The following is a 15,426-nucleotide window of genomic DNA, read 5'->3' on the forward strand; positions in this document are numbered from 1 at the left end:
TTTATTGTTCATCAAAAAATACGCAATATTAGTAAGTAAACTCGTCTTACTGTTTTCAATACAATGAGAACGGCAATATATGTTTACTATTTATGGCAGCTATTATTTTGAAAAATCAAAACGGAATTAAACGATTGCAAAAATACCACATATCTAGACGGAAGTATTACGACAGAGATACGCGACGGAAGTCTTACGCGTGAAGGATTGTGGTAAATACAGTTTTTGTTCCTCTGATAAGCTGACTCTACGTGTTAAATAAGTGGTCCAAATACTTGCATTTGAATTGCTATTTTCGAGAGTGTCTTGCTTCTGGGGGTATATTTTATACTTTTCGTTGTTTTTTCTCTTTTGAGTCCTTACGTCATTTCGGTAATGGCTAGTTTCAGCGGACATATCTTTAGCTAAAATTACTTGATTGAAGTATGGTAGATAAAGTACCGTAAAATATTATATCTAATTTTACGTTCATCATAAAGCTGTTACAACATGTATATGTGCCTTGAATTAATGAAAAATTCAAAGTGCCCGATGTTTTCTAGTTTGTTTTCTGTTTTGCCACGTCTCCCGTTTCCCACGCCGTTCAGTAGACTCTCGATGAATGATAATTAAGAGATATTTTATGTCCCATTTTCATGCAGGCGACATGGGCCGTGGTTACATAGTAGACGATAGTGTGGAAATGTATCTCTCCAAACTATGTGAACAGCAATCGGATATTGTCACAGGCCTTGTCATTGGACAGGTAAGTTAACATCTGTTATGGAGTTGCTTGAGAGCCAGGTCAGATGTTTGTATGCATTAAGCCGGAAAACATCTGTCAGCGAAAGTTATAGATAATTAATGCCCATTAAAAAAGAGGACTTACACGTCACTTACACTCAGTGAAATTAAATCCTGGATGTAAGCAAACTATCTTCAATTTAACAGTAACAAATCGGACATAATCATCATCGACCCTGCAGCTTACATCAAAGACAGTCAATTTTCCTTTACTATCAACAATTGCGCACTCCCTCTCTCAACACACTCCTGCAAGCTAGGTATCATTTTGGACAATAAACTTAGATTTGACCTGCACATCAACCACATCACCAGAACTGCCTTCTTCCACCTCAAGAACATCGCCATCTTTGTCCCTCTCTGCTGCATAAAACCTTCATCCATGCATTCATCACCTTCAGACTTGATTACTGTAACAGCATTCTTTTCGGTTCTCAATCTAAAATCCTCAATAAACTACAATATATCCAGAACTCTGCTGCACGCCTTCTCACCCGCACCCCCTATAGGAATCACATTACCCTCATCCTCAACAAATGCACTGGCTTCCCATCTCACACAGGATATAGTTCAAAAGCATCCTTCTCACATACAAAGCACTCAATAACTTTGCCCCTCCTTACATCACAGACCTTCTCTGTACCCACATCCCCTCCCGCCACCTCCGCTCATATAATGGAAACATTCTCGCACTGCCCCCACAAATAACACGCAGAACTTGTGGGGACAGAGCCTTCTCCGTTGCTGCCCCTTCCCTTTGGAACTCACTCCCTAAACCTATCCACACCTGTTAAAATCTTCATATATTCAAATAATTGTAAAAAACTCACCATTTTAAACCAGCCTTCAATTTATAATTCTTTTCTCTATTGTTTTGTGCTGCTTTCGTTGTGTGCACCTTTTCTTTGTTTTCAACTGTAAAGCGTCTGAGCATCAGTAAAAGGGCTGTATAAACAAAATGTATTATTATTGATATTACTGGTCACAAATATGAATCAGATAATAAATAGTTCTACATATATTAGTAACTTTACATGATTATAAAATTAAAAATATCCTGCACATTTCAGAACTCACCTCAGAGGGATTTCGTAGTCATGGCATGTCGAACACCTTCAAGAGATGAGCCACTTGTTGGTGTAGGAAAGGGTCTGGACAAGGAATGGATCAGTGAGCACGCCCGACAGGTAGGAAATATGAAGGAACCATCCCCTACTCATGTTGTCTTGATACTTATAAATTTGTGTTAGCCAAGAAATTCCTAGAAAATTAGTTGTACATGAAAATCCATTCGTAGTAACAAGTATGGACATACAGGTATCGGTGTTTCTTCTGTATTGTTTTTTTCGCAGGTTTCCAGAATGTTACCTGGGGGCTTATCTGTTTTAGGAGTTTTTATCATCACTGACGTTGATGCCAAGGAAACATTAGCCTCACTTCGTCAAGTGAGTTGCATTTATACTTCTCTAACATCAAAGCCAAGATTTTGCAACAAACACTGTCTCAATGTCAAAACATACATGTCCATATATTTTTGTTTTAATCAGAACCTATGCTAGAATGTAACAATTACTAAGGTTATTTACCATTGTCCATAGTAATCGTTGCAATTTTAACTTTTGAATTCCCGGTAATATAAATGAACTAATCCCTGCATTCAAATCGCATTAGATTGCGGATGTACTGTATCAGGTTATGTACAGGCATTACAGTTGAAATAAGTTTATTTGAATGAATTAATCTTCCTTCAATGTACACAACAAGAGTTTGTGTTCCTGTATTCAGTTTACTCATACTGTAGATAAACAGGTAAATGGTGTCAAACCACTCATCTGATTCATATGAAATACTGTTTTTAGGAGAACGTGTATCTAGCGTACCACAAATGTGTTTATTGTAAACCCTACATATGATGACATAAAACATGAAGACAACTGAGACTGATTGTTGAACATTCTTCGTCGTGTGATTCAATTAAATGTCTCAAAGCCCCCTGACACTTCTCACTGTCCTTTTCTAATTCCTACAAACTTATTTTCAAACTATTCTTCATTCATTAATGTTTAATGAAGGCGCATTTGTGTTTGTGTGAAGCTGGTATTTGCAGTGCAGTCACTGATATCTTCTGAACATCTGTGGAACTTTGACGACAATGATGAAGTCACGGACTGCCTCACGCTGCAAATCAACCCGAAATCCCGAAAGTATCCTTTGGCACTGCTGTCTTTCTAGATAGTGCTGAAAAGAAAGTTATTTGTTTACATCTTTAATCCATCATCCAGAATTAGCTGCAGAACATTTGATACAAAAGATCCCAAAGTAAGTCCTCAAATTTATCGGCATTATGCCTATATATTGAATGGAACAGAGATGAAAAATTAAATCTACAGAATGTAACTGTAATGGCACTCAAGGCTTGTTGAACCTTCTTCCAGAGTTTGGCCAAGCCTGCTGACTGGAAGTATCAGTCAAGTGTGTGTTCCTCCTGGTCCATGATGAGTTGTTTTTTAAATGTGGACTTATTTGTTCCTCTACCGGACAACAAAGCCTGTTCAAAGAGCATGGATAAGTGTCTTAAGGTATGTGTGCTGACTCTAAATTGGTCTTCTTACATTGTCCATATATATATACACTCAGAGTACTTTCTGTGTTTAAGGATGGACTAAAACAATGGACACACCAGATAGAGAATGCGGTCTGTTTGATTGATGGCGTACAGTTGCCTGATGATGCAGAACTCATAGCAGGACAGGTTGTATGAACATTCCGAGAAGGTGTTTGATTAACTACTTCATGTGCTGTAGCTACAATCACTCTTAAACATGAAAAAAAAGTTAAATGGGTCATGTTGAGTGAGTATTTAGTCTTAGGTTTCAAATTGAGGTGTCCACCCAGACACACTGTTGGAAATGTCTTTTATTTTGAAAAGTGTATTAGAGTCAACGTTTCGGGTCATCAGTGCAAGATTATTTACCTCTACCTCAAAACATGCATAGTATACAAAGATCGGGGGGTTGTCATTAACTGTATTCTAAATTTTGTGTTAACATTTTGCAGAAGAGGAATGTGAGACAGAAACTCGCTGTTCAACTGCTACTCACTCCGGTAAGATACAAACACACTATTAACCTTTAACACAATAAAATGGAATGACTATGACAAGAATTAAAAGTTCTCTTGTTTCTTACTTGGGCTTAATAAACATATGACGTGCAAAGTGTAGCTCTGACATCGCAAAATGCTCCTTCACAGTTTAGCTGGTTAGATAATCAAGGCATGATCTTTTTCTATGGCAGGATCAACAACACAGCTTAACAGATGTGGTACAGAAATGTGGAGGGAGCTTGTCACTCAGAGGAGCCATCCATGGCCGAGCTTACGTACACAACAACAAACCAAAGGCCAAACTGGCTGAGAAGGTAGCCTCTATTACAGTAGTTGGTTATTGATGAGAAAAGTTGTCCATTTTGTTGTAAAAAAAAAATGAAATATTCATACAGTTCCTAAAAAGGGATGTTGTCGCTACGATGGTGACAAGAGTTCAGATGCTGCTTGATGACCTTCTAGCTACAGAAAATGAGAGTGACGGAGTTAGCAGAGACAAAAATGGAACAGGTACTCCCGCACACCTTCAGCATATTTCACATTGTCCATCAACCAAAACTCTTTTAAGTGTTGAGTTTTCATAAATTTCTTTATATTACTAATGTTATTGGCAGGGATGTTCCCGATCCGATCACATGATTGAAAATCGGACCCATCAGGCCATTTTTCAGAGGATCGGGCTTTTAATTTGAAAAAAATAAAATAGATAAATAAATAAAGAAATAATAATAATTATACATGGAAAAAAATGGGGAAAATGTAACAAAATAATCCAGAAATTAAGGGTGTAACGGTACATGTATTCGTATTGAACCGTTTCGGTACTTGGCGTTCGGTTCGGAACGGGGGCGTACCGAACGAGTTTCTGACGTAATGTAACCCTTACTTTTCGAGGCTGTGAGTCAATCGGGTTACAGTTTCTTTGTGAAGATTATATTTACTCCGTCTTCCCTACTGTAATGAGGACCAACACGGTAGGACAGTAAGAAACGTCAACGGCGCAGCAACGTGGCCGACGCGAGAACGCAGTGAAATCCGGCCGTTAAAGTTAATCAGCGAATGCACACCAGTCGCAGTGCGACCGCGTGTTTCGTCCCAGAAGCGGCTCAACGCGATGCACGCGAAAACAACGGCAGACTTTATTATTTGACGCGAGACATGGCCCTCCTGCGTCCATACAACTCGCTAGCAGACCGGAAGTCACTTGTCTAAAAATACGGTGGATCCGGTCGATCTTCAAACTAATATGCAATCGTAACCCACTAGTCCATCAGATCTCTTGAGTGGTAGATCGGGGCGCATTTGATTTGTCTTTGTTGATTTACAATTGTCTTCTCCGCTATAATAATAACCCACGCTGCCCCATATTCAATACAAAACCCTCCTACCACAACAAAACAAGTAGGAACTAATATTCACATAGGAACTAAAGTTATACAACATGAAATATACAATATAAAAGAATACTACATCACATTTGTAAAATACAAACACACAGTAAAATAAATAATAGCCTATTAAAATAAAAGAAATTGGAATGAGCTAAAACACCTGTATTTAAATAATAAGAATAATATATAGATCCTGCTTACACATTGAAGTTTATTAATTTATGTGTGGCGCTTTAACTTGAGAAAATCCACCAATAAAGCTTTTGAAAACCGTTCATGAGAAAAAAAATTGAGGCATTTCATTTGTAAAATACATGTTAAAATCTTTGTCATTGGGATTGCTTTTCTCTTTAGCACAGGACTTCTTTTTTCTTCTTGCTTTCAGAAAGAAAGCTGACCAATACGTGGGGTCTGAAAGGCAAATTGTTGTTGGATTATTATCTTTAAATACCCGCTACTTTTTGAGCAGAATTCTAGCTTTGTATAGGCTAATGTTCCTATTGTTGAAAGCACAAAAGTGTGTAATTAACAACTAGCACATTTATATTTTGCATTTTGTTTACTTACTGTACCGAAAATGAACCGAACCGTGACATCAAAACCGAGGTACGTACCGAACCGAGATTTTTGTGTACCGTTACACCCCTACCAGAAATACAATGGCATTGCCAAAAGAAACAAAAATAAATATGTTTTACACTCCGCAACACCCCTGGAAAAAGCAGAAGTACTGTAAGCAGTACCGTACTGTAACATTTTTGGAATTTTTGTTCAAAATATATATGAAAAAAAAAAAGACTTTTTTTTTTCCGGTATCGGATCAGGACTCTGTATCGGCATATTCTCAAAACCTGGTGACTCGGACGCTGGTGCAAAAATATGCGATCGGGACATCCCTAATTAGATTATTTTCATAAATGTATTTAATGCTTTTTATTATCAGTTCATATATCAATGTATATTACATATTTTTTATGATATTGTTTACAAGAAAATGCATGTTTAACCCCAAGAGCAGAGTTCACCAGTTAATAGCAGTACAGTAGTTAAATATTGCCGTGTATACAAACTACAGTTAGCCAATTCTCTGACTTTGACCTCTGTCTGCTCGGGACATTGTCACATTACGCTATGATTTAACATCGTAATTAGGGAACTCATGAAATTATAAGAACAACAACAAATACTTTGTGGTAGACTCCCAATATTTTGACTGCTGACATTTACTGTAGCTCATAGAACTCTTGGGATTTGAAGGACATTATTTTAGAACGATTTACAGGATGGTGTATATACTGCTTTTGAGCTAGCAACAGTATTCAAAGAGTTGTCACTTACATGTTGTCACATCAGTAATTGTCCTTTTTTTTTTTTATACCAACTGCCATCTCAAAAAATACTCGATTCTACCTATACAAACATGTTAATGCTTAAAATACATGTACAATTTGACTTAAAAATTCTTGCGTGTACCGAAATACCAAAGATCTAATTATACAGTGCCTTGCAAAAGTATTCGGCCCCCTTGAATCTTGCAACCTTTCGCCACATTTCAGGCTTCAAACATAAAGATATGAAATGTAATTTTTTTGTCAAGAATCAACAACAAATGGGACACAATCGTGAAGTGGAATAACATTTATTGGATAATTTAAACTTTTTTAACAAATAAAAAACTGAAAAGTGGGGCGTGCAATATTATTCGGCCCCTTTACTTTCAGTGCAGCAAACTCACTCCAGAAGTTCAGTGAGGATCTTTGAATGATCCAATGTTGTTCTAAATGACCGATGATGATAAATAGAATCCACCTGTGTGTAATCAAGTCTCCGTATAAATGCACCTGCTCTGTGATAGTCTCAGGGTTCTGTTTAAAGTGCAGAAAGCATTATGAAAACCAAGGAACACACCAGGCAGGTCCGAGATACTGTTGTGGAGAAGTTTAAAGCCGGATTTGGATACAAAAAGATTTCCCAAGCTTTAAACATCTCAAGGAACACTGTGCAAGCCATCATATTGAAATGGAAGGAGCATCAGACCACTGCAAATCTACCAAGACCCGGCCGTCCTTCCAAACTTTCTTCTCAAACAAGGAGAAAACTGATCAGAGATGCAGCCAAGAGGCCCATGATCACTCTGGCTGAACTGCAGAGATCTACAGCTGAGGTGGGAGAGTCTGTCCATAGGACAACAATCAGTCGTACACTGCACAAATCTGGCCTTTATGGAAGAGTGGCAAGAAGAAAGCCATTTCTCAAAGATATCCATAAAAAGTCTCGTTTAAAGTTTGCCACAAGCCACCTGGGAGACACACCAAACATGTGGAAGAAGGTGCTCTGGTCAGATGAAACCAAAATTGAACTTTTTGGCCACAATGCAAAACGATATGTTTGGCGTAAAAGCAACACAGCCCATCACCCTGAACACACCATCCCCACTGTCAAACATGGTGGTGGCAGCATCATGGTTTGGGCCTGCTTTTCTTCAGCAGGGACAGGGAAGATGTTTAAAATTGACGGGAAGATGGATGCAGCCAAATACAGGAACATTCTGAAAGAAAACCTGTTGGTATCTGCACAAGACCTGAGACTGGGACGGAAATTTGTCTTCCAACAGGACAATGTTCCAAAACATAAAGCCAAATCTACAATGGAATGGTTCAAAAATAAACGTATCCAGGTGTTAGAATGGCCAAGTCAAAGTCCAGACCTGAATCCAATCGAGAATCTGTGGAAAGAGCTGAAGACTGCTGTTCACAAACACTCTCCATCCAACCCCACTGAGCTCGAGCTGTTTTGCAAGGAAGAACGGGCAAGAATGTCAGTCTCTCGATGTGCAAAACTGATAGAAACATACCCCAAGCGACTTGCAGCTGTAATTGGAGCAAAAGGTGGCGCTACAAAGTATTAACGCAAGGGGGCCGAATAATATTGCACGCCCCACTTTTCAGTTTTTTATTTGTTAAAAAAGTTTAAATTATCCAATAAATTTTGTTCCACTTCACGATTGTGTCCTACTTGTTGTTGATTCTTGACAAAAAATTAAAATTTTATATCTTTATGTTTGAAACCTGAAATGCGGCGAAAGGTTGCAAGGTTCAAGGGGGCCGAATACTTTTGCAAGGCACTGTACCTAAGTCCTGTAATATGCACTGAATATTACTGAATGTACTCAGATATTCCATAAAAGTGGCTTAATTACATTTGTATTGTACAGTCCTGAATTTAAAAAACAAGTTGAAGCCACTTTCACATTATGTAGTTTGTAAATTGAAATGATAAATTTGTATATGGGTGCGTGCGTATGTACGTTTGTGTGTGTGTACCCCCAAAGTAAGCCCTAACCCTTCCTTTGATTCAGCAAGATTATTAATAGTACCTTCCACCTGTAAGGTGCCACTGACATGTTTTGTGCATACAAACAAAAACTCCAAAACTGTTACTTTATGACATTTCAAAGTTAAACTCCATCATTAACCGTCCGCTACACAGATCTCTATGAAATGTAATGCCGCTTCCAAGACTGGAAGCTTGTACTATACAGTACAAGTCTCATTAACTATTCCGAGCCTTAATGTACTCTAATTGATGATGTGTTCCAGAGCAATTCTGCCTTCCTCACCGTGTCTTTTGTCCTGCAAGATTGAGTGGGAGTCTGTGTGTTTGTGACTACCAGTTCAATGACGAGGACCCAACTGAAGTCATTGATAGGCTGAAAGAAATGTTAGACATCGATTCATCTGATCAAGACTTGGATACCAAGCAGGAAATTGCTGCTGAGATTATAGAATGTAAAGAACCAGCAGGTAGGGAACTATACTTTTGGATTGTGGTACTGTGGTAATGTAAGGAGGGATGTAAAGAAGCTTGTTGGTGTTGGAGAAACCTATTGGTTGGCCTGAAAAACCAAAATTGTCAAAGGATATAACACAGTACGTTTTTGGACTGTGGAGGGTGCTTTTTATTTGGTACGTTTAACAACCCTGAAAAATCAATTAGATAGACATGAAGAGGGATATAAAACTCTTTGGGTCATGTATCGCTGTGTGTAATCTCAGTCATTCAGGTCAAGGTAATGTCTAACAAACAAGAAAGTTCAGTTGCCTTGATTCAACTCTGTGGATTTGGTGGCTCATGGGAAATCTCTGAATATACCGTAGTATGATCAGTGTTGCCTAACTGTAGTCTGTAATAGTAGTAGTTGAGTGATGTTTTAGGAATTACCGTTTTGGCCCGAATATAAGACGGCCCTGATTATAAGACGACCCCCTCTTTTTCAAGACTCAAGTTTGAAAAAAGACTTTTTGAACACCAAATTAATTTTTATACAGAAAATAATTACAGTACATCTGAAACAAATGATTATAACATGCTTTTTCTCTTCACATTCGTAAATGAATGGCTTCTGGTTTTTGAAATGTAAACAAACCAATGTACTGTGATAAAAAAAAATAATATTGAAATAACTGTATTAACCATTAAAGTGAGGTCTAACTGTAACTGTAGTCTTTAAACAAATCTGAATAAGGAAAAACATTGCAATTAAATAATGCAAACTAGTTAAACTTGAGAGTTGCTGAGATCTGTCATGAACATTACTCCTCATGTTCAGCATTTGCTTCAATGATATCTGGCGCCATCTAGCGCCGTGAATGGGTATAATGTCTAGACCCTGAATATAAGACTACTTCCACTTTTTCAGTCTTATTTCAATGCAAAAAACGCCGTTTTATGTTCGGGCCAATACAGTAAATAAAATTTTCAATTTTCTGTTTCAAATTTTATGCAAAGCGTATGCTTGAAATTTAAACATTCCCTCAAATATTTTTGTATAAAGATTAACAAAATATTGATTTAAAATACATTATTTTTAATGGACTAAATAACTGTAAAAGTGATCCTAACACATGTTATGTTAAAAAATGTATATGGCGGAAAACACTCAGGTGACTTGAAGTTCCGCTCTGAGACCCCCAATTATGCCAAACTCAAACATGTCCCATATGCATGTGTGATACATCATTGGAAAGCTTAAAATCTCAATTTTCTGGGGGAAGAAAATTTTTGAACAGGAGGGCGTTTAAAAATTATTATTTTTTTTTAAAACTGTAAAATCCTCACCTTGTTTCGATCCAAAAACTCCATGTAGCATGTATCACTGAGTGTCAAGCCACAGCTCCGAATGGCCACAGCTGGATTTTTTTGAGGATTTTCTGGGCGAAACACGGTAATATAACAAGGGTCGCAATGCAGAAATAGCAGACATCAAGGAGTGGTCGAGATCTTCTTTTTCATATATTTACCCTTTTAAACGTTTTTTTTTTTTTTTTGTCAATGTTTCTTTGTTTAGATCCATTATTTATCATCTAACATATCGGAGAAAATGTGACAATAACAAAAAAAATACAATTAAGCGATAGTTTTGAGGTAGATAACTGTGACTTTTTTGCAGACGCCATTTTTTTCATTGTGACGTAATTTGTTTAAAAGTTTAAAATATGCGAGTTTTTTTTTTTTTTTTTTTTTTTTTACGAAATATTAGACATCAAATAATGATTCTAAGCTAAAAATGACAGACATTTTGAAAAATAACTATAATTACCTTCGTTTTATGGCTGGGTTGAAACAAGCGGTTGCGCGACGTCTGTAAATGGGGGTTTCCAGGGTAAAACGGACAAATTAAAAATAGTTTGGGGGCTTAATGCGCCATGAATCTGCTATGGCAGCATATAGATATTGTTTTGTCAAACACAACAGTTGTTTTGGCTTAGAATACAGCAGTTTCTTTTAAAGAGGAGTGCAAGAGCAGAAACTGCTATTTCAGTCTTGTCTGTGTTTTCCGCCATATATACTGATTTCAAACTTTTTTTTTTCCATTTAGAATGGAATAGCCTGTCACCATCTATCATAAAACCTTTAAAGAGAGGTAGTCCTAAATATATAAACTATTTATACAGTATATACAATCTTTTCTGGGATTTAATGTCAGAATACACTAATTATATTCTTTGAAACTGAATCGTTTTACATTAAACACAGCCTTGTACATTCCTTAATTATTTTATATGTAAATCAAGTCATCTCTTTCATAATAGTATACCATTTTCCTGCGTTGCGATAAGAACCAGTTTCTTCTTTGTCGTCACAGAAAGCTTTCGAAAAGGGCATTGCATATAAACAAACACCAAAAACGTAAAAAGCAAAACATACTTGTGCGGTTAATCCATGCTTGCTGAGCCAAAGTCTTGTGAAATATGCCAGATAATGAGTAGTTCGCCCTCCCAAGATTTTTGGTGACTTTTGAAGCAAGACATTTTTCCCTTTGGGAAACCAAATTAGAACATTCCTAATTTGCTGTTGCACAATACTTCATGAATGTGATTATTTATTTTGCAACATCTCACAAGGGTCTCTTTAAAGTAAGTTACATCATACTTTATTACATTGTCAGTTTAAAATATTGTGTTGTGTTTCCAGAATCCACTGCAGAAAATGTTGAAGTACAAGAGCCCAGGAGGAACAACTACATGGGTAAAGTCAGCAGCTACTGTATATTTTCTTGCATGTGTTTCTTTTTAACGGTGTTATGTTATTATTTATTATTATAAATATAATTACTATTCATAAATTGTTTCATATTGTATAGGGCTGTCATAATTATCGCGTTAACGGGCGTTAATTAATTTTTTTAATTAATCACGTTAAAATATTTGACACAATTAACGCACCCACTGGCATATTGCCTCAAACATTACAATGAGGCCGTTTATGGACATTAAGAGTGAAGAGAATGCCACCGGCCGCTTGGGGGCAGCGCCGTTCCATACTCATGTTATGTCTTCTAAACGTGGGAGAATCAGTAGTTGTGAGACCTTTATGCTGTATTCACAATGCAATGCAAATTTCTATTTGTGCTCCACACATAGTCCGGTAAGTTTTCTTTCTTTTAGTGGCAATCATGTGTCTCTTGTTTTATTTTGGGTAAGATATGTACAGATACAGTGGTGAGAACAAGTATTTGATACACTGCCAATGGGTTTTGGCAGTGTATCAAATACTTGTTCTCCCCACTGTATATGTTATACAGTAAAGGCGAGTGGACACAGGCGCGCCGTTTATTGGCATAAGCTTCTCCTTCACAACAAACATAAGTATCGTTTAGTGAAAGCACAACACAAATAATATTCCTATCTCTCAAAAAAAAATAATGTTCTCAAAAAGAAAAGCACTTCAGTCTATAGTAATGAGGCCCTATTCTGACACACAGTTAAACAACAATGCTAAATAAACTGGCATTCCATATCAATTTAGCTATGCAAAATACACGTAAAACTTTTCACTCTATTTTTATTCTTATTACTATATTAACTCTACTTTTGATTGAAAATTTTACAAATTTTATTAAAACGAAAACATGAAGAGGGGTTTTAATATAAAATTACTATAACTTGTAACTATAACATTTATCGTTTAAGAACTACAAGTCTTTCTATCCGTGGATCACTTTAACAGAAAGAATGTTAATAATGCCATTTGTGGATTTATTGTTACAATAAACAAATACAGTACTGATGTACAGTATGTTGTATGTATATATCCGTCATGTGTCTTATCTTTCCATTCCAACAATAATTTACATAAAAATATGGCATATTTTAGAGATGGTTTGAATTGCGATTAATTACGATTAATTAATTTTTAAGCTGTAATTAACTCGATTAGAAATTTTAATCGTTTGACAGCCCTAATATTGTAATGATATAAGCGTAGAAACATGTTCTTCATTTTGCCATCCATTGTGCATAACAATGATTTTTCTTGCACTTGTCTGATAATGCTTTTTTGTGTTTAGGTGTTGCCATGGCCACTGTTGTTGCCCTACTTGCCACTGCTGCCTCAATTCTCTATCTCAGTGATTTTTGACGCATGCACACCAAAATAAAGTACTTTTACATCAAATTCAAATGATTCAATATTATGACTTAGTACAGTAGTACAGTTGCTTGTTCTCTTTTAACAAGTTTTTACACACAAAAGTCTAAGTGACAATATGACTGCCCTGTATGACAAAACAATTTGTAATTATTTTTAACACCTTCATAACTTGATTCTCCAACCCTAACCCTAAACATTCTGACCTCGGATCCGACTGCGAATGTCCTTCAGCGGGATCCCAATCATATTAGCTTTGTTCCGAACCTGTTTTGACCGGTTTGCAGCTGTGACTCCAGATGAAGTGACCTTGTCTTCATGGCCCAATACAGGACCCATAGTTACCATAATAATGGAAGACATACTTTTGAGATATGAGAGATTCAATCAAGCGAAAATTCCACAACAGTTGGCGCCACGGACAGAATCTTTTCTTAAGCAAAAAGACTGGTATGTGTGAGGGAAAATATTCCTTTTCTCACCTTCCCTAGTCTATGCTGAGGGGGAGATTCTTGAATCATGCATATTACATACCTCTATCCACTGCTCACAAGATGGACTTCTTTTGTCAATTCCTGAAGAAAGGATTTTTTTTTTTTTTTTAATTGAATTTATTGTCATTTGTCATCATCAACATCATCATCATCAGCATTAAAATCAACGTAAAACAAAAAAGAAGGAAAACTATTCATTGCATAACATCAAATTGTGTGCATATTGCTGGACCTTACCTGGCTTTAATATGATTGATGAATATGCTCATTGACACACTTTTAAAAGATGACAAACTCTTTCCAATGTACGCTGCATTAATGTCTAAAATGCGGCCTGGAATTTCATCTGTGAATCATGAAACAATGGCTGAATCATTCATTGATAATTCTGAATAATTTGAATGTAAGCAGTTTGTTGTGATAACACTGGTGGCGTGCGTATTTTTGTGAAAAATGACTAAAGCAAATTTTAAACGAGGAGAGCGCACTCCTGCACTTAAGTTTTGATGACAATGAGCGGGTGGGTCAAAACAATAGAATGCAACAAAAACAACAGTATTTGGGCAGATAAGAAACATGAGTGGCGCTGAGCTTAATCAGTGTGTCTCACAAGTGGCAGAAGAGTTATTAATTCTGCAGCCCATTGAATCAATCTTAAACCAAGCACGTTTGTGACCCCTTGTACCTGCACACTTCGGGCCATCTTTGGAACTTTCTCAGGTTCTCTCTCAAGTATGGGCTAAGCGTGAAAATCATGTTGGACATGTCAGGTCAGCACCTCCACATGTTGTGACTCTAAAACCGTATTCGAGATTGCCCAGAGTAAAACAATATAAATTGGCACCTGCTGCTGTAGCAGTAATTGAACTGGTCATTCAATCACTAATATATCAAGGCGTTCTAGTTGAGGCAGTCAGTCGTTGTAATACTCCAGTACTGCCAATCCCAAAACTGGCTGACCGAACACGAGGCACTTTGTTCAAGATTGAAAATCTATCGATTCTATTGTGGTGCAGTTGTGGTAGGCCTGCTAGAGGTCAATTCTGTTTTGGCCTCACTGCCTTCAAATACCGGTATTACACTGTTGTTGATTTGAGTTCAGTGTTTTTCTCAATCCCGGTGCAACAAGGCAGCACATTACTCCGGTACGTGGATAACCTGAAGTTTTGCTCAACAACCAGAGACGCATGTCATTGAGAATCTGTTGAAAAGACTTTCTGAGGGTGGTCATAGAGCGTCACTGGCCAAGCTTCAGTTTTGCTTATCAGTTGTTGTTTTTCTGGGACATGCTGAATAATGGAGAGAGGCTGCTGTCACTGAAGCGAGTGAAGCTGCTCAGGGAAATGCTTCCTACTAGTAACAAGAGGCCTTTGATTCACGATAATGCTGTCATAGATGGGACCCTGCATGCAGCTACGTGGCAGGAAGCAAGAAAGACTATACATAACATTTGAAATAAATAAATACAGACTTAGAATAAATAAATCTTGAATTAAATCTTGAAATAACCAAATGAAAATATCCATACATCCATCTTCTGCCACTTAATCTGGGTAATGATCAAATAAATATTGACATAAAAATTTGAAATTATACCATTTTCATGGTAAATTTATTTGGCTTATTGCGGCACTCTTGTTCCTCGACAATATTGTTTTGTACGTCTGCCGTGTTGCCAGGTTCATGACCTGTGGTAATCAATAAAAGAAAATATTTTTATTGTA

General features: G+C 37.0%; 1 protein-coding gene across 3 annotated transcripts; it reads left to right on the plus strand.

Annotated features, from left to right (window-relative positions):
- The first annotated feature begins 154 nt into the window (after positions 1 to 154).
- odr4 (odr-4 GPCR localization factor homolog) lies at positions 155 to 13,808 on the plus strand. Of its 3 annotated transcripts, none has more exons than XM_057856500.1 (14): positions 155 to 212; positions 642 to 745; positions 1,854 to 1,970; positions 2,136 to 2,228; positions 2,878 to 2,987; positions 3,066 to 3,102; positions 3,219 to 3,362; positions 3,440 to 3,535; positions 3,841 to 3,888; positions 4,080 to 4,202; positions 4,284 to 4,398; positions 8,879 to 9,082; positions 11,754 to 11,807; positions 13,129 to 13,808. In XM_057856500.1, the coding sequence occupies exons 2-14, from the start codon at positions 647 to 649 to the stop codon at positions 13,197 to 13,199; spliced, it is 1,311 nt and encodes a 436-aa protein (XP_057712483.1). In that variant the 5' UTR covers positions 155 to 212; positions 642 to 646; the 3' UTR covers positions 13,200 to 13,808. The 3 variants fall into 3 exon arrangements, with proteins under 3 accessions (XP_057712483.1, XP_057712482.1, XP_057712484.1); XM_057856499.1 differs by having other exon boundaries at positions 205 to 318; XM_057856501.1 differs by lacking the exon at positions 155 to 212 and adding an exon at positions 231 to 372.
- Positions 13,809 to 15,426: the final 1,618 nt, after the last annotated feature.

Source organism: Corythoichthys intestinalis, chromosome 14 (assembly GCF_030265065.1).
Source record: "Corythoichthys intestinalis isolate RoL2023-P3 chromosome 14, ASM3026506v1, whole genome shotgun sequence".
Lineage (NCBI taxonomy): Eukaryota > Metazoa > Chordata > Actinopteri > Syngnathiformes > Syngnathidae > Corythoichthys > Corythoichthys intestinalis.